General features: G+C 52.4%; 1 protein-coding gene across 4 annotated transcripts in view; it reads right to left on the reverse strand.

Annotated features, from left to right (window-relative positions):
* The window catches only part of PPFIBP2 (PPFIA binding protein 2), a 385,547-nt gene that overhangs the window by 116,057 nt on the left and 251,114 nt on the right, over positions 1-18,376 (reverse strand). The window contains exons 1-2 of one of the 4 annotated variants that reach the window (XM_049713954.1): positions 16,286-17,927; positions 1,733-1,830 (exon numbers count right to left, since the gene is read on the reverse strand). In XM_049713954.1, coding sequence (XP_049569911.1) covers positions 1,733-1,830; positions 16,286-16,470 — 283 coding nt within the window. In that variant the 5' untranslated portion in view covers positions 16,471-17,927. Of the gene's footprint in view, positions 1-1,732; positions 1,831-16,285; positions 17,929-18,376 lie in introns of those variants that run through there. The other 3 variants (XM_049713953.1, XM_049713955.1, XM_049713952.1) reach the window with 3 other exon arrangements.

Below are 18,376 nucleotides of genomic sequence, written 5' to 3' on the forward strand. Positions count from 1 at the left end.
TAATGTGAGGAAACGGAGGCATGGTTCATGCAGGTAACTTGATGCAGAGCTAGGATCTGAACCAAGCAGTCTGGCTACAGATGCTCCCCCGACTAACCCACAAAGAATGCCTTGGGACATCTTAGACCACCTCGCTGCAAAACTCTCATGTCTGTTCCAGAGAAGTCTGGGGAACCCTTCCACAAGAAGCCTGCCAGGAAATCGGAGAAGGAGGGAGCACATAGTACTGGAAGGGAAGAAGGATGGGTGTTCCGGGATCCACACGACCCACACCAGGGCCCACCCTCCACACCCACTGCAGAGCCCCAAGCAAGGCCCCGAGGATCCAGACATGCAGTCCTCTCCCACAGACAGAGGGGATTTTGCCGGAGATTTTGTCATTTCAGGAATGCCTGTGTGGAGAAATTAGGAGGCAGGAGGAGGAACGGACCTCACACAAGGCTACCTTCTTTAGGCGGTGTCCCATTTATCCGTCCTAGCCATCCAAGAGCTCTGCTCACTCCAGGGGCTCTCAAAGTCTCTTCCTTGCCCCTTGGCTGGGGGCTCAGCAGTGCTGACAGCCTGAGATGGTCTGAGAGTCTGACCCTGTGGCTCTGATCTCAATGCACAGGAGGCCCCGGAAGCTTCCAGATGCGACTCTCTGAAAGGACTGCTAGGAAACCCATGCTCTTGGCCATTTCCTCTCAGTAGGGCTTCAGGGACCCTGATCTAGAGCAGGACATCCCAACCTCTGGAGCCTCTGAAAAGTGGGATGTTAGTCACGGCCTCCCAAGGACCCTTCTGCCCACTGAGAAATTAAGAGCCTGACAGATGACAGCTAGAACACGTCCTCTATCCCAGGTGCAAACACCCAGAGCCCTCAGTGTGTCAGGTGTATCTGCAGGACGGAAGGAAAGGCAAGGGGGCAATGCCCGGTGCTCTGTGCATGCCCTGGGCTCTAGCCACACTCAGCCCAAACCTTCTTCCCGCAGCCCTAGCTCCATACAATGAGGAGCAAAGTCCCAAAGAAACACACCCAGTCAACAAATAAGGCCACTGACCTGTATCAGGTAAGGACAGAAAGAAGGCCTGGGGCCTGCAGGGAAAGATTTCCAACAACGACAGGCTTATTCTAACCAGTATGGGCTTCAGTTGTCCCCATCAAGGAGTTAATCAGCCCAAACAGCCCACTGGCAGTCCTTTCCAATTAACCAGTTTTGCTGGATCTCGTCTAGAGAATAATCCTAACTGGCTAAGGCAAACATGAAGCCAAACAGTTACGATGGATAAAAAACATATAGAACCTTCTTCAGGTGATTAGGCGAATCAATACAAAACTGCTTCCTGACTCTCAAACAAACTGGAGACCAGCCGGGAAAGGGAGCTGACACCAGTGTTCGGGGCAAAGTCTGCGAGATTGCAAGTTTCAGCTCGACTGTAACAAGCCATGATGTGCTCTGAAAACTTGACAATAAGATCAATCTCACTGCACCTGTTGCAGCCAGGATCCAAACTGCGATACAGTTATACAGATGCTAAAAGATGGTGCATCTGTACTCTCAACAGAGCCCTAGACTCACACCAGATATCAAAGAGTCCAAGTTTGCACTGTTAAAAAAGAGGGGGCGCACACAGTAAAATAAAAGAAATCCAACAGGGGCCTTGTCTCTGCACCCAAAGGAAAGTCCAATGAGAGGAAACGGTTTCTCAGTGCGGAGGATGAGCTGTGGGTTGCCAGGACCCCTGACCATACCTGCAATGATCCCGTCCATCTGCTCCAGGGCAGCTTCCAGCACGTGACTTGCATCAGAAGCCATGAGTCCTTTTCCCTGCTTAGTCTCCTCCTTCTCACTGAAAATTCAAATACAGAACAAAGGAAAAATTACAGGCTTCCACATTACGTACCCAAGACCGCCAAGCCCTCTCAATTCCACCGTCACAACCGCACTCTCATAGGAATCTTGGTAGCCCACGTGTGGTTTCTGCCATCGCCATGGCTTCGCGCTCCAGGCACAAGTGTTCCTAATCCATGAATCTTCAGCATGTGCTTGTGTCATGAAAAGCCACTAGGGCTCTCCGGAGCGACCTGCAGCAGCGAGACAGCGATTGTCACTCCTGCCATCGTTACAGTCACGGCTCCAGAAGCTCCAGCCGCCCCTGGGGGCGGCTCAAGGCTCCCCTAAGGTTGGGGAAAAGAAAGCCGGGCTGTGCCCTGCAGCCGTGGGTCCCAGCAGGCATGGGCGGTCTTCTAGCTGCATTTGTCTCACACCTGCAATGCTCTCCTTGGGCAGGTGTGACCCAGGCTGAGAGGCCTCAACTGCCGCTTTCACTTCTCAAGTGGGCCAATGGGCCCCATCTGGGAAGGCTGCAGGCGCGCTGTTGTGGGGAGAGTACTGTCCCTGGACCCAGGAGCACTGTCTCTTACCATTTTAGTTCTACTCCACCCAGCACCATTCAAGGTACATAATCCCGTCTTCCCAGGGCTGGAGAATTTCTCCGAAAGTACAGTGTAGCCACTCCCCTAACGCTGAGTCTCCCTTCTAATGGCAGAGGCGGCAGTTGGTCCCATCTCCAGGCAGCTCTGCCTCTTAGAAAGGCCTTTCAGCTCAACTGTCTTCTTACAGCCTCTTCTCATTTTTCTTGCTTCCCGCCCCCTTCCTGGGTGGCAGGGAGAGACCGACACGACAGCATTTGTAATCCTAAGAAGAGGCTTAGCTCACGTCTGTGAACTGGAGGCAGGTGTGCCCAATAGGCCTAAGTGCGACGGAGGAAAGAGGCAGAGCTCCTGGACCCAAGGGTGGCACAGGTCAGGGAACAAGGGGTTCTGCTGCTCATCTTACCCATGAAGTTAGACCTTTGGAGTGAAGAGAGGAAAGTGAGCAACCACTGGAAAGTGGCTTTGGAGATGCTGTGGATAAGAATGTCAGGACCACAAAGAACCACACTGGACAGCACCAGGTAGGAACAGTTAAATACCCTGGGTTCAAAGCCAGCTCTGCCATCTACTGTGTGATCTCCAAACCTCAGTATCCTCATCTGTAAAATAGGGATGATAACAGCACCTAACTCACAGGGTTGATGTCATGGTTAAATGAGTAATTAATATTTCATTGAAAATGCTTGTCTTGCATGTAGTAAGGGCTCAATAAACTTCAGCCTTTTTTTTTTTTTTTTTGCTTTTTAAAGTGAGAAGATAATCTCAGGATGTATTTGTGCCAGGATAGCTCACCGGATGAGGGACTCTAAACTAAAGTGGGGTAGGTTCAGGGAGGGAGAACCCAAAGAAGCCCAAGAGGCTGGTCCTTTGGAGGAGATAAGCACGCAAAGATAAGCTATGCGTGTGGAAGGGGAGGGCGTGACTCACAGGTGCAAAGGCCCAGAAATGGTCAGAAATGGGCGCTGAGCCTCAGCAGTGCAAGAACCGTCAGGCTACCAGCTCAGGGGAGTGAGAAAAGGAGCTTCGGCGGGGGTGGAACCTCACTGGCACCTCAGAGCTGTGGCAGGAACCAGGCAGGGCTACAAAAAGGAGCAGCCCAGACCGCTACAGAGCAAGTGTGGGCGCAGATCTCAGGGTCTGCATAGGAGCAAGCCGGGGAGGGGACGTGGGTGGAGAAGAGGCAGCAGGACAAGGGGAGGTAGCAGAAGTGGGGCAGCATTCAGCACAGGCACATCTGCTTGGCCATATGGGGTATTAAAAGTCTCAAACATGTCCTACCCTCTGAGGACTTCCCAACCGCTCCCAGCAAAAAAAAATCCAAAGTCCATACTGTGACCTAACGGAAGCAGCTCGGCAGGATCCGGCCAGGCCAGCCCCACACGGCCCTCCCCCTCGATCCCCATGCTTCGGCAGCCTCCGTCCCTGTCCGCTCCCCCAGGACTCCGAGCCCCCTTTCCTCCTCTGCAAGTGTGCACCTGCCGTCCCTCTGTCCTGAGCTCACGTCCCCAGCTCTCTGGACGGCTCATCAGTCCTCAGCCTTCGGGCCTCAGCTCTGAAGTCTCTTCTCAGAGACGCCTTCCTTGCACGCCTGCATCTAAAGCAGCCCCTTGACAGCACAGCGGCTCCGAAGAATCTCGTCCATCTACATTTCCTTGCTAACTGGCCTTGCTCACCCCAATGTGCCCGGCGCGTAGCAGAGTGACCGGCACAAGGGAGTTTATGAGTAAATACTTGTGAATAAAAGACGGATCCATGTGGCCAACACGGCCTGAACCCTGTTGTGCTGGACACTGGAGGGGATATTGATAAATCAGGCCTAATCCCTGCTCCCTTGGACCATGCAGTCTAGTGGAGACGACAGAAGTATGAACAAATAATTATGACACAGCGTGAGGTATGCTGATAGAGGCGGGTACGTAGTTTCCCTGGGCCTTAAAGGATGGGTAGGAACTTTCTCAGTAGACAAGGGCGATTCCAGGCAGAGGGGGCAGTGCATGAAAGGCAGGAAAACATGTAAAGACAGGATGTAGTTGGCAAATGTCAGAATGGTTGACGAAATTATACAGGAACATCCGGCTGCTCACCATGAGTCAAAACCCTCCACGGAATTCACTTCAGCGTGATAAGGGCAATTAATGAGAGGAGCTTGGGAATTACACCCACGGCTTCAGGGATCTGGACGCCCGTGCTTGGCAACTCAAGTGGCCTCAGATGTAAACTTGATAGAGATTTTTAAAAAGAAAGATCTCGTATTTCAGCAAACTGGCTCCATTGGGGGCCTTAGTACCTGGGTGAAAGGTAAGAGAGCAGTCAGAAGGTGCTGAGCCCAGAGGGCCCAGCTAGGCCCCCTGCAACAGAAGGGCCATAACAGATGACCCATGGGCCCTCTGCCCGAGGATGAGTTTGTACCTGGCAGATAGCAAGTTGGGTGGATCCGTAGGAGCTGGTGAGAAGGGAAATATGAGTCAAAGGTGTATCATCTTTATGGCCCAGGACCTGGGCCAGTAAGATTGCGAGCGCTCGGGAGCCAGAACCTGCTTTGGGTGGCTGATGAACTCAGCTCTGGGTCTGAGATGACGGCAGGAGGCAGGGAGAACGGGCTCTGCCAGCCTCTGATGCAGAGCGGCTATGAGGGGTCAGTGGTGTGGGGTACAAGGGGGACCGCTGAAAGGCCAAACATGCCGTAGGAGCTAGGCCTCCAGGTCCATCAGTGAACACGGACACTCTGCAATAGGGAAGCCACGATTCCATTCACCGACCATTCCCATGCTGGCAGCTACAGCCATTTCCTTCCCTCACAAGGTTAGGGCTCCCCATCAGTAACGCACCCCTGCTTTCAAGGAACTGTGGGTCCCAGAGGCAAACGTGTGATCCGGCTGCACTCAGTGTATCTGTTCATCCCCACAGAGACACAGCACCTCCCTTGGGAGCCTAGGTTCATCTGGGATGTGGGGCTTAAGTGCACAGAGCACCAGAAGCTGCGTGCGAGGAGGCCCCCCGCAGAGTAAGGTGAAGAGGCTGGGGGGGCACATCTGCAAGAGGCAGTAACCCAAGGGCTGGGAAAGAGAGCAGGATCCAGGGCAAACTCCAAAGGGGCGCGCGAAAGGCAGGGCAGCCTCTAAGCAGGTGGTGGGGAATGGAGGTGAAACCAGGTTCTTCACCCATGAGAGGGGAGCTGCGGCAGCCACCCAGGCTGGACAGCAGAGGAGCTGAGAGACTTGAAGGGGGGCGCCCCACCAGCCCAGGAAGGAGAGGAGCAGGCAGAGGAGGACGCGGCACTCTTAACACGCTCAGTCCAGTGACGGTTGCTGTATTGGCCGAAAGCGGTTTTCATTCTCTCTGGACACTTGGACTATTAACACAGCCCTGCATTTGACCCTGACAAGCAGGTAGCCTTCTCAAACCAAGAAACTGGCTCACCCCGAGCTGCAAAGATAAGGTAGGGAATGTTGTTTAAGGAAAGAAAAGGTGTGGTCCATTCCTCATGCATCCTTCCCCTCCCCCACAGGCCTCTCTAGAGGCTGTCATCTGCCCACCTGTGAAGGTACCTGATGCTGGGCCCCCCTAACACAGGGCTTGACCCTCCTCTTTGCTACCAGCCAGGGAGGAAACAACCCTGCAGCTGTGAGACCAGCCAGCGAGGAAGGAACAGCCACGTTTTAGGACAGCGTCTGTGAGAGGTGTCAGAGTCACATTATCTGCGTCATACAGAGGCTGGTTTGGCACTTTGAATCTGAATAGGAGGCACGGTTAGGTGAAGTTTAGAAAGTGAGCCACAATTAGTCACCCATCACCTGGTGGACTCTAAGGCGGTAACTTAGATACGGTATTAACTACCCCCATGCTCAGCAACAGAGAATCAGGAGGCAGGAATGGCTGACTAAGTAAGTCTTGGGCAACTAAATCTTAACTTGTCCCACCCATGCTGAAATGCAAGCTTCCATTCCATTTTATAAACCACTTTTCTCTCACTAAAAGTGGTTAGGGATGCAAGTGTTTTGGGCAGGCTCGGACTGTCCTGGATGGAGGAAGGAATCAGAAACAGATCTAGAGTCCCTGGTACCCTCCAGGGTCTCCTGCCGGGGCTGCACCTCAACTCCTCACAGCTGCAGCCAGATGGGCGCCCGCATTCCTGCGTAGAAAGCAAGACCTGGGGAAGGAGCCCTCAGCCAGGAACCCACCACCACCAAACTCAGACTCATCTCAGACCTCTCCTGGCCCCAAATGGTCAACAGGTGGTAAAGAAGTATCACCACATCACAACAAACTGAAGACTCTTCCCCACAATTTACTGGTCACCCATAAACCACAGGGGCTCTTCAAATGGTTATTTAAAGGAATACCTGTTTTTATCCCTAAGCTGAGGAGATGGCCTCTTAAAAGGATATAGGGAAAAAAAAAAAAAGGATATAGGAAACTTACCTCTTTGGGATAGTAGAGCAAGAAGCCATTTTCAGCATTACAAAAACAATAATAAAGATGGGGAAGACATACAAAGAAAATTGACGGCAGTGCCTACATTCTCAATCACATCCCATATCGACCAATATTAACTTTCTTTTTAAAGGACAAGTAAGAACATAGGGTTTACAGCCAGACTGTCTTGAGTTAAAACCTGGCTCTGCTGCATAATGGCTGTGGGTCTTTAAAGAGATTACTTAATCTCTCTGAGCCTCAACTGTCTCATCTGTAAAATCAGTATAAAACCAATCTCATTATGGGCAAAAGTAAACAAGAGGTAGAGCTCAGATAAATATAGGAGGTTGAAGTCAAACATCTACTTTAGCTACCCACTGAAACAAGAGGAATTTATTTTGAAAGACATAAACCCACAAGGACATGGAGAATGTGATAAGAGACATAAGGGTGATGCTGGGGCGACAGCTATGCAGCAAGCAGAAAAGGGCAGTTGGTCCATGTTGGAGGGCTTCCAAAGGCTCTGGGAGAGATTTCTTTAGTAATAGGAAATTAACAGAACACCTGATGCCTCTGAACATCTTAAGAGATCTATACAGTTGGTGAAGAATTTGTTTAATTCATGATAAGAAAATAGCAAACCAAGCAAATGACAAAAGAACTCTGAGGAAACCAAAAAGTAAAAATAATCTTCGTCCTTACAATAAAACATCACAAACGTGTGGATTTAACAGAAATTGCACTGGCAGGATGGGGAGATGGAAAAGTCCTCGTGAGTGGTGGGAACAAGGTTGGAGAGAGAGCTGATTCCTTATCTTCTAGGGTGGGAACTCAGAAGTCACTAGATAACGACAACTGAAAAAAAGTAATAAAGTAGCAGAACAAGCATTTTCCCAGTCATATGGATAAAAATACTAAAAGAGTTTGAAGTGGCTGCACCTGAGGAAGGGCAATGGGGTGGGTAGATGGGGAGACGACTACTTCAACAAATCATATATAATTATTTGAGCCTTTAAATTGTGCAGATATATAGTAGTGATAAAAATAAAAACAATCAAAAAGATTAAAAGAGATAAAATGTGTGGTGTGCCTGGCACAGAGTCGAGATTTGATTAACATGCGCTCCTTTCTCCTCGCAGCTACTGTATTATTGGGCAGGTGTCTGTTAGCTATCTACTAAGAGTTTATCCAACATTATCTCACTTAATCCCTCGTGCCACTTAGGAATTATTCTCCCCCTTTACAGAGGAGCAAACAGATTAAGCAACGTGCCTGAGGATGGGCACTGCTCTTCCTCCCTTCCAAATTTCTTCTGAGACAGGAACCCAGTGGAGGGCTTTGAGCACAGGAGGGTCTAACTTACCCTTTAAAAGGATCATTTTGGCTGCTGCTTGAACTACGGGTGGGGAAGGTGGGGCGGTGCCGCAGTGAACACAAGAAAACCAGGCAAGAGATAAAGGCAGCTTGGACCACAATGATTATGGTAGATGTTCTATGAGGGCGAAGCCAGTAAGTTCTACTGATAGATTGGGCGTGGGCATGAGAGAGATGGGTGAAACATGATTACAAGGCTTTTGCCCTGAGCCCCTGGGAGAGCAGGGAGAACTGCAGGAGCAACAGTCGGGGGGTGGGGGGTGGGGAAGGGAGGGATGGGTAAAATCAGGAGGTTGGTTTTGGAAATATTCAGTTTAAGATGCCCGGGATATCTAGAGAGATATGCTGAGTAGGCATTTGGAAATTCAAGTCTGATATTCAGAGAGAAATCTGGGCTGGAGATAATCTGGGAGCCGTTTGCATAAAGGTGGTATTTAAAACAACTGCGTGAAGTAAGTTAAGTAGTGTAAGACCAAAAAAAAAAAGAAAAGAGGCCCCAGGACTCTTTGAAACACTCCAACGTGCAGTCAGGGAGGAGAACCAACGAAAGAGGCTGAAGAGGAGAACCGAGACAGGGGTGCCCTAGAAACCAATGAAGCGTTCAGTGTAGAGGACAAAATCGGGGCGCCGAGTGCTACCGAGTCAGACCAGAGGCCATCTTCTCCCCAAAGGCTCGCTGGAGGTGATCTCACCTGCTTCACAGCCCCACCTGCCCCTGCCTTACCTCCCCCTCGACTGCAAGGGCCTGACTGGTTGCCCCGCCTCAGGCAGCCTCTTCACTCACCTGCACGAGGGGCTCACCTACTCAGTGCCCCTCGAGTCTTGGAGTTTGTCAGAATCACCTGGAGAGCCAATGGAGCACGAGGCCCAGGCTCAGCGAAGGAGAAGAGCGCCAGGCGATTCTGAGACTGACCGAAGTTGAGCCACTGACGGAATGCAAATGCGGCTCCCAGCCGGGCACTCTTCTGCTTGGTCATGAGTCTCAGGGGCTCACCACGAGCGGGGCAGAATTATGCTTCTTACCGCGCCCACTCAATCTTCTCAGCTGCAACTCTAACTCTCATCATATGCCTTGGCAAACCTCTGCCCCATCCCAACCAAATGTCTTATCATCCGGGGACAGATTCTAGGTGTTAACTGCCTGAACCAGTGGCTTTCCTGCTTTTATGTCCATGCCAGAGGCTTTCCCTACTAACTTCCCACTTTCTCTTCGAGCCAATTCTTCCAGAAAACCATGTGTATGATTAGGCCACTCAAGATGGCTGTTCTCTTGTTCTCTGTACATCCCCTGCCCAACCAGTGCCTGCTTTACCCATAACTTATGCACGTGACTGACCTTCCTACATACTTGCCCCAGGCCCCCGCTAATGACCGCTTGCCAAAGGGGTGGTGAGGGGCGTGTCCCTCTACTGGTTTCCCTGGTAACTAATAAGCCCATCTGATGTCAGTTTCCCCCGTAACTGGCAATCACCCCTTCCCCAAGGATCGTAGACTGCCACCATGTCCTGCCCGCCGTCTGCTGCACATGGTGGGGTGTCGCTCCAGGACCTTGCTTCAGACATGTGAGCTCCCCAATCCATTAAACCACCGATGTCTCTGCTGTTGACTCTGGGCTATTTCTTTGGTCTTGAAGCTGGGCAAGCACAGGCCTTGTAGGCCTGCAGGATTCAGCCCAACACCATGCTTGACCCTGCCCACCTAAATGTGATCTCCGCATCTCTTTGACCTTGCAGGAAAAGGGTGAGAGCAGCTGTGCACAGCCATCTTTGCTGCGAGCCTTCCACGGGTCTGGGCCCCCGAGAGCATCCCCCCTTCTGTAAGCCCCAAGGAAACTTTTAATTACTGATAAAATAAAACAGTGGGGGGCTTCCCTGGTGGCTCAGTGGTTGAGAGTCCGCCTGCCAATGCAGGGGACACGGGTTCGTGCCCCGGTCCGGGAAGATTCCGCATGCCGCGGAGCGACTGGGCCCGTGAGCCATGGCCGCTGAGCCTGCGCGTCTGGAGCCTGTGCTCCGCAACGGGAGAGGCCACAACAGTGAGAGGCCCGCGTACTGCAAAAAAAAAAATAATAAAAATAACAGTGGGAAACTAAAGCCTGGGAGATAGTGGGGGCTTGGAGAAGGAGTAGCGGCAGGTGGCCCATCCCCCTTCCTACAACCTGACACCCCCCTCCCTCTCCATGCCCTCACTTTCAGTGGACCCCAACTGACGGCCTTCCCCAAACTGCTCCCCATCTCACCTCAGTGATGCCACCACAGTCGCCAAGCCAGAAACCTGGGGGTCATCCCTGGCCTTCCCTTCTCTCACCCACATCCAGCTGGTCACCATGGCCAGTAAAGTCTCCTTCCTCACCCCCTCTCAGATCCGTCCCCTCATCTTCACCCGCCCAGCTTCAGGCCACATCATCTCCCAACAGAACGGCTGCAACGGCTTCCAGGCTGCTTCTCTCCCTGCAGCCTCGCCCCCACCTCCTCACTCCCATCCTCTGCACTGCTGCCAGGAGCATGGGTCTATTTCACAAACCTAGCCATAGCAGCCCAGTGCCTGTACAAGTTTTCACCTGCTTCCTATCACCCCGGAAACCACCAGAGAGGAAGTTAAGGACCTGAGAGACAGTCAAGAGCGTGTGCTCTGTAGCCAGGCTTCTGTTTGGATCCATGTTCTTCCCATCACAGGCTATACCCCTGGACAAATTCCTTAACATCACTGAGCTTCATTTCCCTAGTTATAAAATGCGGGTGAAAATATACATGTTGTGCGGTTGTGGACATTCCATGAGATAATGCGTGTGGAAGTCCTTTGCACATAACTGGGTGCAAGTTCACAACCACGGCAGTCACAATTCCATACCTGGCCCCGCCCTGAGCACCAACCATTAGACACAACAGCCAAGCTATTTTTACCGCACTACTTTTACTCTAAGGCTCCCTTAGGATGCAATGTTTTAGGCCACGACCCCCATCCCACCTGCTCCATTCCCTCTCCTCTTTCAAGGCCCAAGTCCAACATCATGATTCCAGGGATCCTATCCTTCCCCCAGATAGAAGTGACTGCCCGGACTCGGTCCCTTTCTCCACGCTCATGACAGACTCCCTCACAGAGCTCTCTAGAGCACGGGCCACTACAAGTGTGGGATCCTTTATCTGAGTGGTAGCTCCTCGTGGGCAGGGCCATGCCTCCGAGCCCAGAGCTGAGCCCAGGACCTGGCACAGAGCAAGTCGTCCACTCACATTTGTTGGATGGGGGAGACAGCTGGAGGCTGACCAGGGGCAAAACTCCTCTCCGTCTGTGGACCAGTGAAACAATTATCTGCTTCCAAAGTACATCAGGACAGGGACAGGAGAGACATTCCCATTCCAGAAGGGAGAGAATGGAAGAAATAAAGGCCACTGGTCTTAACTGGAAGCTGAGAGGCTCCTAGGGGTGGCAGGCAAGTCTGCAAGTCTGCACGGACCCCGAGGCCCGACTGAGGTCCTGTCCAGCCCTGAGGTCTTTGATCCCACGGGGACGGGCCTGACACTGCAGAAAAGCAGCACACCTGGCCTCAGGGCCCCGGCAGGGCCTATAGACACCAACGCTGTATCAGGACCGAAGGACAAGGCCACGGGCATTAACTTCCCGTCAGGACAGGGGAGCCAGACACAGAGACACCCTGTCACTGCGAAGGGGAGTCAGAGCTGAGCAGAGGGGCCAGTTTGCTGAGAAAGCAGCTGTCAGAGCCGGTGACCGCCTTTCGTGAATATCTGAGTCTAATAAAAGTGAAGAGGTGGAGACGGTTTCTTTTGTCAGTGAATAGAAGCTTAAATAGCCTAAGAAAAACTGCACAGGAGAAAATAAAAGGATGCTACTTAAGGTGAACAAGCACACTTAACTTGTCCCCGTCGAATCGTGGTATCAGCAACTCCTAATGACAAGCATTCGTTTAAAGCTCTTGGCTTCAGAAATGTTTTTCACACCTAAGGCTTCTCATTCCCACCTAAACATCCCAGATCAAGCTGCTCTGATTAGTGAGCCGGTTAAGCTGAGCCCAGTGGGTACCAAGATAAGTCAGAATCCCTGAAGGGCCCTAAGCCTAGGTGCAGGCTGGCGGCACCGGCTGGCGACACGGGACAGATGCAATATTTCTTGCTTAGTGTCTTCTTCCCGCTGGACCAGATTAGTGAGCTGCGAGCACTGGGCATTCCCAGCCACTCCCTGTTGGGCGAGTTCCAAAAGATCCCTAAGAACACTGGTGCTGGAGCCCGGCTCTCCCGAGCCCACAGGAAGGAGTGCTTCGGCTTTCTGGCCCTTCCATCTGGAGCCCAGCCCAGCTCCTGTCCCACGTCACCGCTCCTGCAGCAGCCTTCTCTGGCACGCCTGAACCCAGATGCTTCCATTTAAGCACTTACCTAAAAAGCACTCGCCCTTCTCACCAAACCACCGCCCTTTAAACAGGGCTCCGTGATCCCAAACAGCTCTTCCACCAACATGTAATAGGGGACTCAGTCCCAAAGCTGAACAGCGTTCTCTAAGGAATTCAGTGAGCACCAGGTACTGAACCTCACCTCTAGGCACCGGGAGCTGGACCCCTCCTGGCTTAGCTGTTTCCCCAGACACAGGAGTGGCATCCTCCTCTTCCTTGAAAGGGCAGTCTTCTTCAGAGAAACACCACCCCAAAGACATGAGCATGAGACACCTCGAGCCCAGCCCACAAGGAGGGACACGGGGTCTGGCCGGGAAACCGGTATGAGAGAGTGCAAGGTTGTCACACCCACACCCAAACCGCTCAGCTGACCCTCTAGGCTGAAGGAGCCAGGAGAGGCGATGTCGAGTTTCTCTCAATGCCTTTGCTCAAGATTTTTAAACATCTGCTTCACCTTCCTGACTGTGCTCACCTCCCATTTTCTGCTCTTGACATTCTGTCCCCAAGCTGGTCTTTTTCCCCAATTCGAGGATTTATCACTGTGGTAAAGAGGCCACAACAATCTCAGTGACCAAGGCCGTGGGCCTTAAAATAGACCTGCCTGCCAAGGAACAGTTTGGGCAGATGAGTGAGCTGCGTGCACTGGGCATTCCCAGCCACTCCCTGTTGGGCTGCCCTAAGTATTCTTAGGGATATTGTCTCAAAAGACAAAGGATACAGGTGCTCCAACAAGGAGAGGGATGGGGGCGGGGGGAGTGGCTCCAGGCAGGGACCTGTGCCTTTGGGAAGGGTGAGATGGGGAGCCAGACAGCGTCCGGGGGCACAGCTCATCACCAGTCCTCCCACCAGTTTGCCCCTCAAAACTGTGCCGAAGACAAGTACATCCGTGTCTTCACTGCGGTGGGACTCCCTATAGGTGCCCAGAGAACCTGGGCTGGGAGGTTCTTTTCCTTCCTTCTGAGAGTCTCAGAACGAGTTGCTCTGAGGAGCAAACATAAACGAGAGAGTCCCCTTTGAGGCTGGGATGGCCGGACGACAAACACCTCGCCCGCTGGAAGATCTAGCTTAGATCTGGTGGCCTGCCCCAGCCCCACAGCTGGCTGGCCGCAGTCCATCGAATGACAGCAGCTCCCTCCAGGGCCACGCAGTCTCCACCTGTCTGTAAAAGCCGCCTGCCTGCCAGTTCACAGAGGGTGAACAGACGCAGCAGCCCCAGTAAAAAGCCTTTGCCTTCATTATCTCACTTAATCTTCCTGGTGACACAGTGCCCTGTGAGGGATATAGTACAATTATCAGCCCCATGTACAAAAGAGGCAGCTGAGACACAAGATATTAAGACTGTGCCGAGGTCCCACGGCCTCTGAAGTGTTCCCAGAGTCCCGCCTGTCTGTCATCTAAGTCTCCGCCTGCTCTCCCTGCCACACTGCCCTGTCCTGCAGATTTGCTCGATGCAGTAAAGAGCTGGGAGACGACGAAGCTGGTTTCCAAGTCCAAACCAAAAGAGCTCAAACACGTGGGGCCATGAGACTCTCTGCTAATTGCTGCCCTGCGTATCTTCATGGGGACTCTGCCTGCTGCCCTGCTTCAACTGTTAACAAGACAGTATCTTATCTGAAAAAAGATACACAGAACGGAGAACAATTCTCATAAAGATGCATAACCCACAAAAATCAATATATTATTTTTTTTAGATTGGTTTATCTATTTAACAAATACTATTTGCCCCTCTATCATCTGTGAAACCCTGTGGTAGATGCTATGAGGGGAAAAGGAAATGAATTTAAGACTATGTTATTTACCTACCAAGGACCAAAAATCTTTCATCTCTCATCCATGTCGATTAGACTGTGAAGGTTGCATGTAGAATTGGGCCTCTATCTGGGATCTGTGAGCCAAAGCCAACAAACTTTGGCTTTTGCCAACGTAGACTTCAGAAATTCATAAATTAATGGTCTTTTTTTTTTTTTGCGGTACACGGGCCTCTCACCGTTGTGGCCTCTCCCGTTGTGGAGCACAGGCTCCGGACGCGCAGGCTCAGCGGCCATGGCTCACGGGCCTAGCCGCTCCGCGGCATGTGGGATCTTCCCGGACCGGGGCACGAACCTGCGTCCCTTGCGTTGGCAGGCAGACTCTCAGCCACTGCGCCACCAGGGAAGCCCCTAATGGTCTAATTTTAAAGCAGCCATGGTATTCTTTTGTGAGAAGAAAAACATCGTTTCCCTGAAATTCCCATCCTCTCTAAAATTAAGTTCGGATGGCAATTAACTGCGAGGGTCAGTTCTCCGATGTGACTAGATCAACAGGCAAGTAACTTGGAAAACATCACATGGAAGTTAGTTTCAAAGACAGGCTGAGTTTCAAAAATCAACCATTTCCTGAGCATCTTATGGACAACGAGGTTCACCTTGTCATCCATTTGTTCAAGTTGCTGAACATCCCAGGGGAAGCTCTCGGGTGCCTGGCACCATAGAGGCCCTGGGGATTCCCAGGGAGAAAGACACACACACACAGGGCAACAACAAACCAGGAGGTGTGCTCCCAGGAGAGGGAAGCTCGGCAGGCTCGGGGCACAGCAGCAGCAGGAGGAACGAGACACCAGCACAGTGTGGGCAATCTCAGAAGGCTTCACAGAGGAAGTGAGATTTCTCCAGGTGGGCAGCAGGCACTAATGCAAATGCATTGCAAGAGGAGTAAAGAGCATACCCCAAGGTATGGGGAAGGGTGGGGTATGCATGTAGCTCTGTGTGGCCAGAGAACAACAGGGGAAGAGTGGCAGCAAATGAGGCCGGGACCAGCTTGTGAAGGTCCTCTCACAGCATTTCACCCTCTAGAGCTTGGCCTTTATCCGTTAGGCAAGGGGAACCACTGAAGGGAGCTGCCCATTCTTCTCCAGCAATAGTGCAGAAGCAGGCAAGGACCTGAGGGAAGGATCCTTCTCAGAGGAACCTGCAGGGCTCTCTGGGTGCCCCTCCTCAAGTACAACCAGGCTATGGCAGCCTGTCCACACACACACACACACACACACCCCCGACCTCAGGAGTTCTCCAACACCCTCCCCCACTCCTCTGACGCAGTATCCCCTTTCACCACCCCAACATTCTGGACAGTGAAGATGGAGGTCTTTCTACTGCGTCAGCAGTCAGCATGCAGGACCATCCCCTGAAACTCCGCCTACCTCTCTCCTGCCACTTCCCCAGCTGGCTCTGCCTCCCCGCCTCCCCGACTGAGGGAGGGGCAGGGCAAGTCAGGACCGGAGAGGCAGAGTGAGCTGGGGAGCAGTGCTGCTTCCTTCTGCGCTCACGGACAGACGCTGAGCAATGCGTACAGCTCCATCAGACCCTCGTGCACCCGGATCTGTAGGCTCGTACTTCCTTCCTCTCAGACTCCTCGGCAAACGGCCATGCATCTTTCTTTGATGAGAAACGGAATCCCTCAGTTCCCTTTCTCTCCACCTCAAACCTGCCCTCCGCCCTTTGATCCCCTAACCCATCATCACTGAGGCCGGAACCTCTCCATTACTCCCTCTCTAGGCTGAATCCACATCTCCCCCTCTTCTGTTCCTTCCTCCCAGCCCCCACGGACATCAAAGCCTCTGCTACCTTAGAACACGTCCTCTGGCCCGCATCCCCCAGCTACCATTTCATGCTCTTCCTCTGCTTCACTGCCAAAGGGCTCACCTCCCATCCTCTCCGACGTCCACCGCTATGAGATTTCCACTTATGTGCCTGATGTGCTCTCTCGTCCATCGAGCTACTTTGGTTATTTCCTTGAGAGGCGGTACGTGCAGGGTGAGGTTAAAGCACAAGCCGGAGAACCGGACTGCCTGGGTCCAGAATCCCTGCTGCAGACTCTCACTCGCCATGCACGTGTCCTAAGGCAGGACGCTCACCCTCAGCGCCTCCGCTCCCTCATCTATAAGATGAGAATAATAAAAGTACTTCCCTCAAGAGTGGCTGTGAAAGTAACATGAGACCGGCAATCAGTCAGTGTCAGCTGGGATCGCTTTCCTTGGCAAACCAGAGACTCTCCTCTTCTGGCATTTGGGACAAAGTGCTCTCTGGGTCCTTCCTTCACTAAATGTCCTATATCTCAGCTCCACTCACTGCCCCGGGGCCGATTCTGGTTTCCTTCTACAGTCTCTCCCTGGAGAATCCATACTTCATTTCCATGGTTATGACTCATAACGCTAGATCGCTCCTGTAAACTCCAGACCCAAACACCCAAACACTCATCAGCTTTATGGCTACGTCTTAGCAGCCCCTGAGATTCAGCATGTTCAGAAACTCTCAGCATGGCCCTGCCCTCGCTTGGAAGCTCCTAGCCTCCTGGAACTGTACACCCTGCACTGCCCTGGGACTCTTCCCTGCCCCCTCCCTCTCCTTCAAACAGCGGCCACATCCCTGGGCATCACTCTGTGCAGGGACGTGCTTCTCCATCTCAACCTTCCCGCTCCAACTGGCCCAGCATGGGTTCAGGTGTCCAGAACTAGGTATTGGAGGGCCTCCTCTCCCCTGAGCGGTACCTGGCCTCTCCCACAGCAGTCCAAACTCAGGAGTCTGGCATCCAAGGCTAACCACAAATTATCCTGGACATGTGACAGTAATAATAACGGCTGTCATGTATAAAGCACTCACTCTGCTTTGAGTTAAGCATCTATACGCATCTCATATCTCAACAGTCATAACCATTACTGTCCACATTTTACAGACGAGGAAACTGAAGCTTCGAGAGGTTAAGCTGGTCAAACCACACATCCAGGGAGCAGCAGAGGTGGCATCTGAACCCAGGCAGTCTGACCCCAAGGTCATGTTCTTAACCACTCTGTACTACCTCACCAAGCCTGGTCCCTTCCAACCACATCCTTCTGAGTTCCTGACACTCCAGCCACAGGAGAGCACTCTCATTTTGCCGTGCCCTTTCCATGCTGTCCCCTCAAGCTGAAGGTCCAGTCTCTGGCCATCAGAACTAATTTTTCAAGGCCCAGGTGATTCTCCTTCCTCTACGACAGCATTCCCACCCCTACCTGTGCAAGAGAACTTCTGCTGAGACCCACAACACATGCTCAAGCCTTCATTTAGTTTCTGTTTCGTGTTGCCACGGGGATAGCCACGGGGAGGACACTGGCGGTCTCTCCTTCCCGGACCTTCTCACGGTGTGGCTGTGGGGGGAAGCTGAGTATCTGATTGGTGGGAATGAGAGAGGGAACTGAGCCGAGGGGCCCAGCCCCATTCTTCCCTCTGTTTCCAGGGCCGCCTCGCCAGAGGGAAGAGGCCTGTCCCGTGAGGAAGACTGCAGGCAGCTGGGTCCCAGACAGAGGTGGGTCTGTGGACTCAGCAAAGGGATCCACTGGGAATCCTATTAGCCACATTCTCTAAACACCTTTATTAGCCCTGGAGCTGATATCTTGGTCTCCACTTGTCTGACTCGTGGTCTTATTTTTCAGTTGATGCCAAACTCAGAGGGCATTTAAGTGGTACACTTACCACACACACCCCCGCCCTGCCTACCTGGGTCACCCTCAGTGAAGGATGACTGGTCAGAGTTGGTCTGTGTGGCCCACTGGCAACTAACTGATACTACATCTCTGGGGGGATGAGTAGCGATCACTAACAAGGGTGCCCCAGAGCAGCCTGGGGTGACCCCGCCACCATCCACATGGTGCTGTCTGGGAGCCTGGCTCCCCAGCCACCTGCAGATGACCCTGTAATTCACTTTCCCAGGTAGGGTCACGCCAGGAAGGCAGGCATTTGTTGTAGCCCCTGGATGAC

This window comes from Orcinus orca, chromosome 8 (assembly GCF_937001465.1).
Source record: "Orcinus orca chromosome 8, mOrcOrc1.1, whole genome shotgun sequence".
Taxonomy (NCBI): Eukaryota; Metazoa; Chordata; class Mammalia; order Artiodactyla; family Delphinidae; genus Orcinus; species Orcinus orca.